General features: G+C 42.2%; 1 protein-coding gene across 1 annotated transcript in view; it reads right to left on the bottom strand.

Annotated features, from left to right (window-relative positions):
- Positions 1-13,946, bottom strand: part of C9H3orf20 (chromosome 9 C3orf20 homolog) — a 69,024-nt gene extending 55,078 nt beyond the window's left edge. Inside the window, exons 1-4 of the mRNA XM_026016981.2 lie at positions 13,487-13,946; positions 12,662-12,664; positions 12,419-12,556; positions 5,301-5,420 (exon numbers count right to left, since the gene is read on the bottom strand). Coding sequence (XP_025872766.1) covers positions 5,301-5,420; positions 12,419-12,556; positions 12,662-12,664; positions 13,487-13,946 — 721 coding nt within the window. The remainder of the gene's footprint in view (positions 1-5,300; positions 5,421-12,418; positions 12,557-12,661; positions 12,665-13,486) is intronic.
- Positions 13,947-15,915: the final 1,969 nt, after the last annotated feature.

The following is a 15,915-nucleotide window of genomic DNA, read 5'->3' as shown; positions in this document are numbered from 1 at the left end:
TCCTAGTTCTTTAAATTGTAAATTTAGGTTTTTAAGTTTGATGTCTTTCTTATCTTTTTTTTTAAGATTTTATTTATTTATTAATGAGAGACACACGGGGGGGGGGGCGGGGGGAGAATGGCAGAGACACAGGCAGAATGAGAAGCATGCTCCATGCAGGGAGCCTGACATGGGACTCAATTCCAGGTCTCCAGGATCATGCCCTGGGCTGAAGGCGGCGCTAGACCAGAGCCACCCAGGCTGCCCATCTTTCTTATGTTTTAATTAAGTATTTGTGACTGTAAATTCCTCCTAGTACTACTTCTGTTGCATCCTGTAGGTTTGTAGCATCATATATGATACTCTCATTTTCATTCATCTCTAAGTATTTTTTAATTTCTCTTGTGATTTCTTTGTTAATCTATTGGTTGCTTAAGAATGTGTTATTTACAGGGCACCTGGGTGGCTCAGTTAATTAAACACCTGACTCTTGATTTTGGCTCAGGTCATGATCTCGGGGTTGTGAGACTATGCCCTGTGTCAGGCTCTGTATTCAGCGTAGAGTCTGCTTGAAATTCTCTCTCCCTCTCCCTCTGTCCTTCCCCCTGCACTCTCTCTAAAAATAGATAAAATCTTTAAAGAATATGTTATTTGCTTTCCACAACTTTGTGTTTTTTTTCTAGTTTTCCTTCTGTTATTGCCTTCTAGCTTCAACTCATTGTGGTCAGAAAAGATACTTGTATGATATCTATCTTTTTAAATTAATTGAGATAATCTATGGCCTAACATATAACCCACCCTGAAAAATGTCCAATGGCACTTGAGAAGAATGTGCATTGTTCTTGTTGTTTGTGTTCTAATTGGTTAATTGTGTTATTTAATTCCTCTATTTCCCTACTTATCTTCTGCCTGGTTGTTTTTCCATTATTATAAGGGTACTGAAAATTCCGACCATTACTGTAGAACTCTCTTGTCTTTTTTCTGTCAGTTTTTGCTTCAGAGAACTATATATTTTATGCTTCAGATATTTTTATGGTCTGTCATTAGGTGCATTAAATATTTACACTATCTTCTCGTATTGAAACTTTTATTAATACACAGTGTCCTTTGTCTCCTGTAGCTTTTTTAAAATTTAAAGTCTATTTTGTCTGATACTTGTATTGTAACCCCTGCTCTCTTTGCATAGAATTTCTTTTTCCATCCTTTCACCTTCAATGGGTGCCTCTGGATCTCAAGTGAATCTCTTACAGATCATGTGTTCTTATCCATTCTGCTGATCTCTATCTTTTGATTGGAGAATTTAGTCTATTTACATTTAAAATAATTACCAATGAGGGACTTCTACATTGTACTTTTTGCTTACTATATGTCATATGACTTTTGCCCCTCATATCCTGCAATACTGTTTTCTTTATATTGATTGTCATGAAAGGTTTAAATTTCTTTCTCATTTGCTTTTTTGTATATTCTATAGGTATTTTCTTTGTGGTTACAATGGGAATTACATTTAACATCCTAAGGTTCTAACACTCTAATTTGAATTTTTACCAGCTCAAGTTCAGTAACACACAAAAACTCTCCTCCTTTACAGCTTCATCCCAAACCCTTTCAGTCATCATAAGATTATATCTTTATATGTTATGGGCACCAAAACATAAATGTATTAGTCTTTTAAATTACATAGAAAACAAGATTTGTAGTTACCAACCAAAGTTACAGTAATACTAGATTTTACACTAATTATTTTTCTTTAAATGTATTAGTCTTTTAAATCTTGTGAGAAACAAAAAGTGCAGTTACAAACCAGTTACAATAATCTTAGCTTTTATAATTACTCATGTCTTTACTTTTATTGAGATCTTTATTTCTCCATACAGCTTCAAGGTACTGTCTAGTGTCCTTTCATTTCACCTTGCAGAACTCCCTTGAGCATTTCTTGAAGGGTATGTCTAGTGGTCATGAACTCCCTTGGGTTTTGTCAATCTGGGGAATTTTTAATATCTCCCTCACTTCTGAAGGACAGTTTTGCTGAAAAAAGGATTCTTAGGGGATCCCTGGGTGGCACAGCGGTTTGGCGCCTGCCTTTGGCCCAGGGCGCGATCCTGGAGACCCGGGATCAAATCCCACATCGGGCTCCCGGTGCATGGAGCCTGCTTCTCCCTCTGCCTGTGTCTCTGCCTCTCTCTCTCTCTCTCTCTCTCTCTCTCTCTCTCTCTGACTATCATAAATAAATAAAAATTTTAAAAAAAGGTTTCTTAGCTGACAGGGTTTTTTTTTTTTAAAGATTTTATTTGTTTATTCATGAGAGATACAGAGATAGAGAGAGAGAGAGAGAGAGAGAGAGAGAGAGAGAGAGAGAGAGAGGCAGAGACACAGGTAAGAGGAAGAAGCAGGCTCCATGCAGGGAGCCTGATGTGGGACTCAATCCTGGGTCTCCAGGACCAGGCCCTGGACTGAAGGTGGCGCTAAACCGCTGAGCCACCCTGGCTGCCCTGACAGGGTTTTTATTTCCCCTTTAAACACTCAGAAGATACAGGCCCAGTGCCTTGTGGCCTCCAAAGTTTCTGATGGGAAATCTGCTGACAATCTTATTGAAAATTCCTTGGATGTGATGATTTACTTTTCTCTTGCTGTTTTCCAGGTTCTCTGTCATTGTCTTTAGAAAGTGGTTATAATGTGTCTTGGTGTGGATCTCTTTGAGTTTGTGTTACTTGGTGTCTGTCAAACTTCTCCGATGTTTATACTCACATCTTTCACCAAGTTTGGGAAGTTCAGCCAACATTTCTTCAAATATTCTCACTGTCCCTTTCTTTCTCCTTCTGAGCCTCCCACAATGTGCATGTTGTTCTCTTTGATGGTGTCCCATAGGTCCCTTAGACTCCATTCATTTAAAAAATATATATATATATTCTTTCTGTTCTTCAGATTCAATATTTCAATTGTTGTATCTTCAACTTTGCTTATTCTTTCTTCTACCTGGTAAAATCTGTGGGTGGTAATGTTTTGTGCTAATTGCACTTATTTTCAGTTATCCCCCTGTGGCAGGTGTTAGTTGGAATAAGAAATGGTGACATGAAATTGTGGAGGTGGCCCTCCATGACTGAAATTCCAGAGGCATCTATTCAGGATCACATGTTTCTAAGCCTCTGCCACCCACCCAACTGAAGCCATATGCTCTCCCTTAATATATGCAGGCTCAACTTCATGCATGAAAATTGGTTCTAAGCCAAACCCACTACTTAGGCCCCAACTGAGCCCTGAACACTTCAGAATGAAGTCTTCCTCACTGTCAGCAAGTCTTGGGGTTTCTGGCTGGTGCTTGGATACCATCTCTGGTATCTACCACTATGAGTGGTTCCTGGTCCCTTACCCCACTTCTTCTGCCACCAAAGACCAGAGACTTGGCTCTGAGTCTCAGCTAGCAGCTGGCTGACCTCCTGAAAAATCTTCTAGTCTGACCATTCATGTCTGGCTTGGCCCTAGGTGCCTTGGGTCCTTGAGGGTGACAGCCTCTTGCACTAACCAGGAACCATTGTTGACAGGTTTCTCTCAGTTCTCCTTCTATAATGTTGGCCTACTTTCCACAAATAGCTGTTGTTCCCTCAGGGAGTAGGCTCAACTCCTGAAGCCTCTCTGCTCCAAGTCGGCCTGGCCCTAGAACTGCAAAGGGGGCAGTTGGTAAGGTATGATAGCACATGTGTATGAACAGATAACAGAGCCTAATATCCAAAGTGGACTATAACCATAATAACTCTACAATATGTCCAAACTGGAAAAGTTTTTAGAGTGAAAGGGAGCATCATTAATTGTTATGTCAGGAAAATAAACATAAATTGGGACATTCCTGTGCAAGATGGGTCACATAGTTACATATAAACTATTAGGGAAAGTTAATCATCCATTCTAGCATGCATGTGTGAGACTAATTTCCAAATATCTCAAGAACCTATAAAAAATGCAGCACCATGAACACACATCTAGTGAGAACAATGCAACATCATGACAAATCACATCTCGGTGGGGTAGCAGAGTGAAAAAACAGCCAGACAGACAAAGAGACCAACAGAAGGCATCATCCTCAGGGTCATTAGGAGGGAAAATCATGAAATCACTATCTTGAAGATACTTTGTTTTCTCTCAAAGGGATTGTGTTTAATTATGGCCAGTTTGGGAATGGATATAATAAAACCAGGAGCACATAAAGTGGGATGCTAGAAACAATGCTGTGGGTTACTGAGAGAAAGCATATCAACAGAGGTAAAGGAACTGTGGAAATGACACGGGGCAGCTGAGTCTACTTCAAGCAAGGTTGCTGAAGACATCAGCTCCATTAGGGAAGGTATTCTTTGTCTTAGAGTCCACATGTGTACCCCCAGGATTTAGGACAGTGAATGACAACCAGCAAATGCTCACTGAACATTTGTTCACTGACTGAAAGGATATAGGGTCAGCTTGATATGGAGAATGAGGCCTGGAGGAAAGCAAATCACACGGCCAGCCAGGGGCAGGGTCAGAAATAAAATCCAAACGTCTCAACTTCCAGCCTTACCTCCAGTGTCTGTGGAAGTCAATTAGACAGTCTTTGAGCATTCCTCCTTTATGTTGATCCTCCCACCACCTCTTTGCAAATATAGCCCTCCCTCATCTACCCCATTCCACCATCTGCCATCACAGGGTGCAGGAAACCAGAAGTTCCATAAGATCTTGCCCTGCTCTCTCCAGCAGCAACTTCTTTCTCCTCTGAGCTTTTGGCTGCAAAATTGCTGCTATACTGTTTGGCCTCGTCTACCACCTCTTTCTTTCTGTTGTGTGTCTTCCTCAGTGGAAATAGCAGGGCCCTCTATTCTCTCCTTCCTGCATGAACTGGCCCAACTGGGACATTCTGTTAGGTCTGGTATCCAAATACCCCTCTGCAGATACTAGTTGCCCCACTTGGTGTGAGTAGGAGCAACACAGATCTCTCTCTGAGTAATGCAGATGAATTTGGGTTTCTGAGGGGTGGAAGATATGGGTTTGATAGGGATGTTGTTCCAGGTGAACCAGGGACATGTTTACATGATATAATGCGAATCATATCCTCACGAAGGGAGGGCACATAAACAAATGATGAGACTGCATTGTGGAGTGACTGGGTTGAGAGGTGTCAAATTGTGGTACATATATGTCAGTAGCTTCTACCAATAGCCGGGAGAGCCATAAATCCTTCCAATCAGAAAACTAAGTCAAACCATCTCATCAACCTACCTTGGGAATCCTCTATCCCCCTCTCGAACTCCACCCCCAAAGATGGGTTAAGAGGTCTTGATGGGATCCTCTATTACCTGTTTTCTTCTTAACATCTCTTCCAGTTGAGAGGGAAAAGCTTAGACAGCCAGTAGAGGACTCATAGACAAGCTGGTAAGGTGAGTTCACTCCTATGGCTGGAGTGTTCATAGAGGAATCTGGAATGGAACACAGATTTTTTTTTAACCAAAAATGTAATATGGACTTTTGTTCTAGTAGTATGGTAGAGTAGATATTTATTTAGATATTCTAAAGTGCCCTGGTTGTTACAAAACAACCAGATCTTGGAAGAAAAGGATTTTTTAATGCATGAGCAGGCTCAAAGTAATTAAGGGAAATCTTTAAGATTTCTTTCTACAGTACCCTGTCCCCCATGCCACTACAATATCCCTTAAAAGAGAAATGACTCCCTGCTCCCCAGTGCAGGGAACAGGAAGCAACAAGCACAAAAGGCCATGGTATTACTGTGAGGGCAAATGCAGATATATGTGCAAAACTAGGTGGAAAGAATAAACATTGGGCCAACTATTCTCTTATCCAAGGCACAGAAATCAGATGCTTCTTCAACAGATCAGCCCCTTGCAGAATCACACTGTCACATGTAGAATCATTTGATATTTGACCACTTAAGAATTAAAACTTAGTACCCGTGGGGCTCTTGGGTAGCTCAGCCACTTAAGCATCTGACTCTTGACTTCAGCTCAGGTCTTGACCTCAGGGTCATGAGTTCAAGCCCTGCATTAGGCTCCATGCTGGTTGTGGAGGCTACTTTAAAAAATTAGCACCCCCATCACGAGTGGAAAATCTTGATCATACTTACATAAATCACATCAAATCATTTGCTCATTCTTCCCCCCAAACATGGTCATTTCACTGGTTAAGCATGAAATTGTTAGGAAATGTCAGGCACTGTGAATGTTTATCACAGGTCAACCAAATTCATAAAGAAAATGGCAAACTTCACCTCTTAAATAGACAAAGACTATAACCAAAAACTGGATACTGGATAATGCACACACACAAACAATACCCTTTACTAGTGACCCAAAAGTTGAGATCAGAACAACTTTCAGTACTTTCTAACTTAGCAGAAATGAACTAACAACAACCAATACTGGTAAAGATGGGATGAAACTGGTCAACTATCCTGGTGTAGACAAAATCCATCTAGGAAACAGTATTTAGCAAGAGCTGTACACATACTGAGACTTTCTGCCCCCAAAAATCCCTCTCCTGGGAAATCAATCTTGATAAGCAATAGAAAATAAAGTTGCATAATACGATGCATATTATACTAAGAAACTTGAAAACCTAAGCATTTGGTTAATTATAGAACATGAACATTATAGTCTACATCCAGGGGTGCCTGGGTGGCTCAACTAGTTAAGCCGTCTGCCTTCCGTTCAGGTCATGATCTCAGGATCCTGGGATGGAGCCCCATTGAGGCCTCCCTTCTCAGGGGAGAGTCTGCTATGCCCTCTCCCTCCGCCCCTCCCCCTGTTCATGCATGCACATGCTCTCTCTCTCTCTCTCTCTCAAATAAATAATTTTTGTGTGTGTGTGTGAGTAAAGGGACAGAAGTTTATTAAGTAAAGATACAGAAAAAGCTTTCAGAAGTGAAAGGGGTCCCAACAGGGTTGCCCACAAATAAAATCTTTTTAAAAAGTCTACTTCCACTTAAAATGACAATTATTAAAAATATATAACCATGTTGGCAAACATTTGTGTTTCAGTAAAGGAAACTGAGAAACAGGAAAATGGCAGTATTGTTAAAATATATATGGAGAGGGACGTCTGGGTGGCTCAGTCATTGAATGTCTGCCTTTGGCTCAGGTCATGATCCCGGGGTCCTGGGATCAAGTTCCACATCAGGCTCCCTGCATGGAGTCTGCTTTTCCCTCTGCCTGTGTCTTTGCCTCTCTCTCTCTGTGTCTCTCATGAATAAGAGTTTTGCACAGGCAGAGGGAAAAGCAGACTCCATGCAGGGAGCCTGATATATATATAAAGAGAGAGAGAGAAAGACAAAACAACAAGGGAGATCTATGACAAAAGTGAAAAACAGCTCTTACGTAAAGATGGCAAGACTTTGTTTTCTTTCTTTTGTATATGTTTTACTTAATAATAATGCCATCAACTAAAAATCAAGGAGCAGTCTAGTTTTCTTTCATAATAAAGCAAGACTAGTATGTACTAGAAAGGAGAAAAGGCAGTAAACAGGCTTAGTGGTAAAGCTATCTTAGTAAGGAATATATTCTGGCTATAGCTTTAAGGGAAGACTACTCCAGATTCAGGCACAGCTTTGGTCTATCTCATGCAATAAAATGGTCCAGAAAAGCAAAAGTCATGCAAAATAAGTCAACAGGGTTTGAATCTTCTTTTTAATGCCCTGTGAGAGCTAATTCAAGTCCTTCTAGGATCAAATGCCTTTCCAAAAGAAATGGATCACTCCTTCATTTGCATTTTGTTGGTTAGGTACCCACCACCACCCTGCACTAGGCTGGTTTATTTTATTTTTTTTTTAAGATTTTATTTATTCATTCATGAGAGACACACACAGAGAGAGGCAGAGACATAGGCAGAGGGAGAAGCTGGCTCCCTGCAGGGAGCCCGATGTGGGACTACATCCCAGGACCCGGGGATCACACCCTGGGCTGAAGGCAGATGCTCAGCCGCTGAGCCACCCCAGCGTCCCTCTAGGCTGGTTTAAAGAGAGCGACTGGAACAGACATGCCAACAAGTGAGAGCTTCCCTAGGGAGTGTGGTGGCATACTCTGCTGATGCAGCAAGATGCAGAAATCATCAAAGCCTCTCCAGAGTTCAGCTTAGCTGTCTGCAAATTCTCCTCCACTAGATTGACCACAACCCACAAGGCACGCAGCAAGTTACTGTATCACAGGTAAAAGCCTGTGATCCTGCAAGAATGCTCAAACACCTTATGAAGTGAAATGCTAATGGTGACAACCATTTCCTCTTATAGGTGAGGGGACACTATATTCAGGTAGGAGAGCACCATGGGCAGGTGTGAGGGTGAGCAGTTGGGCCAGGTGGGACGTTCCTATCCCTGCAACAGACCATCAGGCAGTGCACCCCTCCAAATGAAATGGATCTCTAAGCTCTACGCAGAACACAAAGTGCAGGAATCCAAGTATGCTGGTAACCATCTGTGTAAATAGTTACAGCAGAGTTAGAGAGCCTGTGTTACTAGGGCATAGCTGACCCTGAACAGAATGGGCACAGAGGAAATTCCCATAAAACAAAGACCTCCAGTAGTTCATGGTAAATAGTGGGGGGTGAGGGTGGGGGTGAGGGGAAACCCACTGGAACTTGATATGAGAGAAGAAAAACAAATTCAATGCTCAAAAAACAAACCGATTAAAAAACGAGCAGAAGACATGAACAGACATTTCTCCAAAGACACCTAGATGGCCAACAGATACATGAAAAGATGCTCAACATCACTTATCATCAGGGAAATGCAAATCAAAACCATGATGAGATACCACCTAACACCTGTCAGAATGGCTAAAATCAACAACACAGGAAACAACAGGTGTTGGCGAGGATGTAGAGAAAAAGGAACACTTGTGCACAATTGGTAGGCATGCAAACTGGGTGCAGCCGCTGTGGAAAACCGTATGGAGGCTCCCCAAAAACTTAAAAATAGAATTACTGTATGATCCAGTAATACCACTACTGAATATTTACCCAAAGAATATGAAAGTACTAATTCAAAAGGATACATGCACCCCAATGTTTATAGCTGCATTATTTACAATAGCCAAATTATAGAAGCAGCCATCAATAGATGAATGGATAAAGAAGACATGAGATATAGATATAGATAGATATATAGATATAGATATATAGATACACACATATATGTGTGTGTGTGTGTGTGTGTGTGTGTGTGTAAAATATATGCCACCCAGGCGCCCCAAGAAAAACTTTTTTTAATATTTTATTTATTTATGAGAGACACAGAGACAGAGAGAGAGGCAGAGACACAGGCAGATGGAGAAGCAGGCTCCACGTGGGGAGCCCAACGTAGGACTCGATCCCGGGACTCCAGAATCACGCCCTGGGCCAAAGGCAGTGCCAAACCGCTGAGCCACCCGGGCCGCCCAAGAAACAGACTTTTAAATACAGAGAACACATTAATGGTTACCAGAGGGGAGATGAGGGGTGGGGAGGAGTGAAACAGATAAAGGAGATTCACAGTACACTTATCATGATGAGCACTGAGTAATGTACAGAATTGCTGAATCACCATATTGTACACTTGAAACTAATAGAGCACTCAATCACAGCAGAATTAAGGTTAAAAATAGCAGAAAAAATTTAAAAACTAATAAAGTGTAATAAAAGGAAAAAGAAAAAAGCATACTAAGATTGAGGCTCAAAAAAAGGAATGAGAAAACAAAAGTTATCCAAATAGGGGCACCGCGGAGGCTCAGTTGGTTAAGTGACTCTTGATTTGGACTCAGGTCATGATCTCAGGATCATGACATAAAGGCCACGTTGGGCTCTGCTCTGAGCATGGATCAATTTGGGATTTTCTCTCCCCCACTCCCTGTGCCCCACCTCCCCACTCACATACACTCTCAAAAAAAGTTATCAAAACAACTTTCTTTTATTTTGTATTCAACAAAAATTTGTTGGTATTGTAAACACGCATTAATTCTCTCTTTTTTTTAAAGATTTTATTTATTTATTCATGAGAGACACAGAGAGAGAGGTGCAGAGACACAGGCAGAGGGAGAAGCAGGCTCCATGCAGGGAGCCGGATGCGAGACTTGATCCTGTCCCACAAGATCATGCTCTGAGATAAAGGCAGATGCTCAACCGCTGAGCCACCCAGGGATCCCATCACACATACTAATTCTTAAAAGCAATAAAAATGGTCATTTTTGTGAGGTGGGGTGATTTTCTTTTTTCCTGAATGGTTGTACAAGAGCGATAATACTCATATTGCCTTTGCAAAAGCATCCAAGGGCTTTAGCTGCTTTCCTTTTAACCCTTTGATACCCAAACCATCCTTTCTCCATAAAGTCACTGCTCCAGACAATTTTCCTGTCTCCAGTCGCTGACTAGTTTTGCTCCACTGAGCCATCATCAGAGGCTCTGTGTGGGAACTGAGTAGCCTTCCAACATTATTTCTACTGGCTTCATGAAATTCCACATTTTTCCCCCAAGGATGGCAATTTTATTGTGTAATTTATTTGTACTGAACATGTATATTATCAGATGTTTAACCTCTGACCATCAAGGGAAGCCTGACAAACATCCAGTGGACATGGAGAGATGCTAGGTGGGAATGGATTTTACAAATGAGGGTGAGTGGTTAGGAGATAAAATTTTTTACACTTCCCCACAAAACCGCCTACCAGTGAGGATGAGTTTTAGCCATTCAAAACGAACACAGGTGACCTTTGAACAACATGGATTTGAACTGTGTGGGTCCACTTCTACGTGAACTTTTTCTGATAAATACAGTAAGTACTGTAAATGTATTTTCTCTTGGGATTTTCTTAATAACATCCTCTTTTCTCTAGCTTATGTTAATGTAAGAACACAGTATATAGCACATATACGTACAAGGTATGTGTTAACCAACTGTTGATGTTATCCGTAAGGCTTCTGGTCAACAGGAGGCTATTAGTAGTTAAGTTTTGGCAGAGTCAGAAGTTACGTGTGGATCTTCAACTGCTTGGGCGGTCAGCACATGTTGTGCAAGGGTCAACTGTACTTATATCTATCACACTCAAGAGATACATTAGATACAACTGAATCACCATTGTCTTCCAGACCCCACTCCCCCCACCCCTCTCCAGAGCTCACTTCTCCAACTTTGCATCTGGCATTTCCCTTCATGCTTTTTTACTTGCACTCTGCATAATGTACTCATAAGCAATATATTACTTGTGTTTTTTAGAATTCTATTTAGTAGTATTATACCAAATGTATCCTTCTAGAATTTGCTTTTATTTGCTTAACACTATTTTTTGAGATTTATCTATATTGATATGTGTGTTTTAGTGCTTGTTTCATTTTGTATTTTTTTCCTTTTTAATTGAAGTACAGTTGAGATTCAATATTAGTTTCAGAAGTGCAATATAGTGAGCCCACGTTTGTGTACATTACAAAATGCTCATCACAGGGGTGTTTCACCTGCTTACTTGGTGGAGTGCGTGACTCTTGAGCTTGGGGTCATGAGTTTGAGCCCCACGTTCTGTGTGAATATTACTTAAAAAAATATGTTGGGGCACCCCCAGGTTGAGCCTCTGCCTTTGGCTCAGGTGGTGATCCTGGGGTCCTAGGACCTAGTCTCATATCAGGCTTCCCGCAGGGAGCTTGCTTCTCCTCTGCCTATGTCTCTGCCTCTCTTTGTGGCTCTAATGAATAAATAAATAAATAAATAAATAAAATCTTTAAAAAATATATTTTAAAAGATGCTCATCACAATAAGTGTAGTCACCATATAAAGTTGTTACAATGGTGTAATCTATAGTCCCTATACTGTACAAGTGCTTGATTTTTACTTCTCACTATGTTCCATTGTCTAAACAGACTATAAATCATATTTCTCCTGTTGAAGGACATTTAAGTTGCTTCCAATTTTATTTTCCTTTGCCCTTCTAAACAGTGCTACAATAAACATTCTGGGGCAACTTGTACCTGTGTGCCACGTGTGCCTCTCAAGTGTGGCCAGGGGCCTGCTGTGAACCCACACCAGGCCATGATCAGATGAGCATGGAAATTAAGAGTAAACATTTAGAAAGCTCTGTGGAAATTTGACATCCCTGTGACATCATATTTTTGAAAAGATTGGCAATTTTATACACTGGTCCTTCACCACAGATAGTTTGAAAGGCACAGCTGTAGGGAATAACCTAGAAGAGAAATTGCTGGGTTGTAAGATGCTAGAACATCTCCCGTCTTGCAGATACCATCAAACTGCTCTGCAGGGTAACTGCACCACCTTATATACTTACCTGCAGCATTTGAGGATCTCTGTTGCTCCAGGATCTTTCTGTTTGAGAACCCACCTCAACTCTTAGGGATGTCAAATGCTTAAAATGGGGATTTGACTCTCTATCTTGCATTCTTATTGGCACTATTTGAACTTCTACCTAAGGGCTGAAGCTTGGATACCCACCTTTCCCAAACTGTCCAACACTTTGACCACTTCTCCCAATTGTGCCAATCAGGTAGTCAAAAGCCATCTCCTTGGCATTGAGGTGGAGGAGCTGGCTGGCCTCCACAAAACGCCTTGTGATATCCAGGGGATTGGCACCTAAAAAGAATCATTGAAGTAACTCATTTTTTTCCTGGTGCAGGGCTAATGCTTCCAGAAAAGGATCTCTGTAAATGCCCCAGGAAATTAGGGTAGAGGGAAGACCCACTCCTAGGGTAAGCAAGTATGAGGGTCTTCCTCATGGAAGGGTCTCAAACTCTGAAGACTTGTCAGGTGGCATTTTTCTCTCTGCCCCCCTCTTCTCTCTTCCAATCCATAGGCCAGGGTACTGTTGATGCCATTAGTATCTAAAATAACATCTAGAAGGCTCTAGAAGCATCTAGAAGGCTCAAGTACTGGTAAGGGTCTATCTCTCCTCCTTGATCTTGGGGTTACACCCTTACCATGGATGGTCTTCCTAACCACCAATCGGCCCTCTCAATTTACCTCCTTCTTCATAGATGCTGCCTCTCTCCACCTCTGCATCATTTCCACAAACTCCACCCTTCAGTACCTCTGGCCTCACACTGTTCTCCACAGCCTACCTCTTCCAGTCTGGACTCAGCAACATTGGGGAAATGGGAGGAAAACATGGATAACAGAAGGGGTGAGAGGATGACTCTTGAGAGGGCTATAGGAAGGGGTTTTTTTTTTTTTTTTATTTACTTATGATAGTCATAGAGAGAGAGATAGAGAAGCAGAGACACAGGCAGAGGGAGAAGCAGGCTCCATGCACCGGGAGCCCGACGTGGGATTCAATCCCGGGTCTCCAGGATCGCGCCCTGGGCCCAAGGCAGGCGCTAAACCGCTGCGCCACCCAGGGATCCCCAGGAAGGGGTTTGATTCCTATAGCAGACCCGTGGCTGCCACCTATCCCCAGCATATCCTTATATACCTGTCTGGGGTGGCTGTGGTGGACACACACATCAGTCTGGGCAGATCCTTCCAGGCTCAGAAAAAATGGAGAAGAATCTGGCGAGCCAGCCTTACCAGACACGGACTCCACCATGGCCTTCATCTTCAGGGCGAGCAGCTCTGTCAGCAAGTGAATGGACTGCCGCTGGAATTTGTGCAGGGTCTCCTGGCCAGAGTGCACCAGATAGCCATGGGTGGTGAACTTGGCTGGCCCAGTGGGCAGCAGCTGTGGCGGTGGTATTGCTGGTGGTGCTGGCTTCTTCTGGACAGGGACCTGCATGGGGGCTGATTCCATAAGCACTACGGGGGGAGCTCCAATGCTGATCTCCAGGCCCATGATGTCAGATGGGGTAGGCACCATGGGGTCGGCAATAAGCTCCTCCCAAGTGAACTCAAAGATGTTCCTGATGCCCTTAGGTACAGAAATGCCTGCGTTCCGGCAACTGATGAGCAGTTTGGAGATGCGGGCCAGGAGCCTGGGAGCCGAGGCTGTGTATTGCTGGTACAGTTCTCGGTTGCTCTTGATGTCATTCATGTTGCTACAGTATGCATACTGCTAGGTAACACTGTCCATCTCGGACCAGATGGACCTGCAGCTATAGAAAGTCAAAGCCCCTGAGAGGTGAATGAGAGTGACAGTTCTTACCTAAGGTGAAGCCTTGGAGACAGACAATATGGAAGTGCTGAAATGGACTTTACAGGTCATTGAGCCAGCGGGTCCTATCCAAGAAGGATAAGGAAATAACTGATGGCTCCTCATACAGTAGGGCAAAGAGATGTCCCTCCTCTTCCCCTTTATTCCCCGAGACAGGATCAGATAAGCCCACATTAGTGGGTGAGTTTGGGAAGGGCCTTTGGAATGACTGGATTCCAGAAATGGTTTCAGGGACAGTTATACAAATTGAGACCTCTTGGAGGAACCCTAGGTGCTGGAGGAGTGGAAAGGATAGGAAAGGAGAAAGGTTCCACTGTACCTTTTATAGTTAGAGACCTGAGGGTGGAAGATCTGCCTGTGGTCTATTAATAAAAACCTGCAAAAACAAAAACAAAAACAAAAAACATTTTATTGGCTCTCTGGAGGAAGGTGATGTGGAAGTTCCAGGTGGCAATGCAAGGATGGGCATGCAATTATTCAACATGAACATCCAAGGGCAGACAGAAAAGAATGAGGAGAATAAATTTTCTCAATTCAATGATTAATATTTGCCACATTTCATCAAATCAAGTTTTGATGTAATTGGTTACAAGATATACCATCTTACAAGAAAGAAAAAAATCAATGTAAGATGCCATTGACCGTAAGACATATCACAATTTAAGAGATGTTAAAATGGAAAAAAATGCATACCTTAAAATCAATGAACTGTAATAAATATTTTTCCCCATTTTTTTAAAAAAAATTTCCCACTTTAATAGAACTTCTTGAGGGCTCTGAGTCCTCATCAAGTAGACATATAAGGGTTAGCAGATCAGCATACTCGTGTCTGGGTCAGCTGAACACCATTAGGTACTGTAGTGGTTTTTACCCTGACATACTTCTAAACTGTGTTTTATTCTTGTCTTCTTAATACATATCAAAAATAGACCACTGGTTGAAGTGAGGGAGTGTGAAGAACAATTTGATAAACACAAAAATGGCCGGGAAAATCTGCAAATAGACTTGTAGAGCTTTGTAATCAGATCTGAAAGTTTCATTTATCTGATCAAAATGAACCCCAGAAGGACATTCTTCAGTAATATATCAATCTAAAATACATTGGCAATAATGTAAAGTCACTTCTTGATCTTGAATTACACAAAAATGATGATTTATTTCTTTTCATTTCTGAGGGGCTGTGTGAGAACATGAGCCTCTGCAAAAGATGCTCAAGAATCCAGAACACAGGGGTGCCTGGGTGGCTCAGTCAGTTAAGCATCCAACTCTTGGTCTCAACTCAGGTCATGATATCTTGATTCTGGGATTGAGCCCTGTGTCAGGCTCCACTCTCTGTACAGAGTCTGCTTGTCTGCTCCTCCCTTGCTTATGCATGTGTGCATGTTCTCTTTCTATCTCAAATAAATAAATAAAATCTTTAAAAAAAAAAAAAAAGAATCCAGAACCTGTAGGAAAGGCTGACCTACGGGAAGCGTAGGGTAGAAGAGGGTGGGGTCCACCCCCATCACCTTTGCTGGCATTTCCATGCAGTGTAGTCCAGTTGCCCTGTTGTGTGCCTTTAATGGCCCCAAAAGCACACTAGTAATATGCTAGAGGGCCTAGTAATGTCGGCCCTTAGACCAGAGGAAAGACTGTTGGCCTAGCCTGACAATTCTTGTTACCACAGCCTTCCAACCATCAATTTTACCTTCCATCCTGACAATCACTCCCCACAATGTCCATGGTGGTCTTCTCCTGCCAGACAATCCTCATTCTTTTACCTCTCAAAACCGTATCCTTTGGAGCCACCCCAAGTTCACCCCTGGGGTGCACCACCAGTGTTTACAGAGGAAGTTAACAGGCACGATCT

Source organism: Vulpes vulpes, chromosome 9 (assembly GCF_048418805.1).
Source record: "Vulpes vulpes isolate BD-2025 chromosome 9, VulVul3, whole genome shotgun sequence".
NCBI classification, from domain to species: Eukaryota; Metazoa; Chordata; class Mammalia; order Carnivora; family Canidae; genus Vulpes; species Vulpes vulpes.
This window is presented reverse-complemented; position numbering and strand designations above follow the sequence as displayed.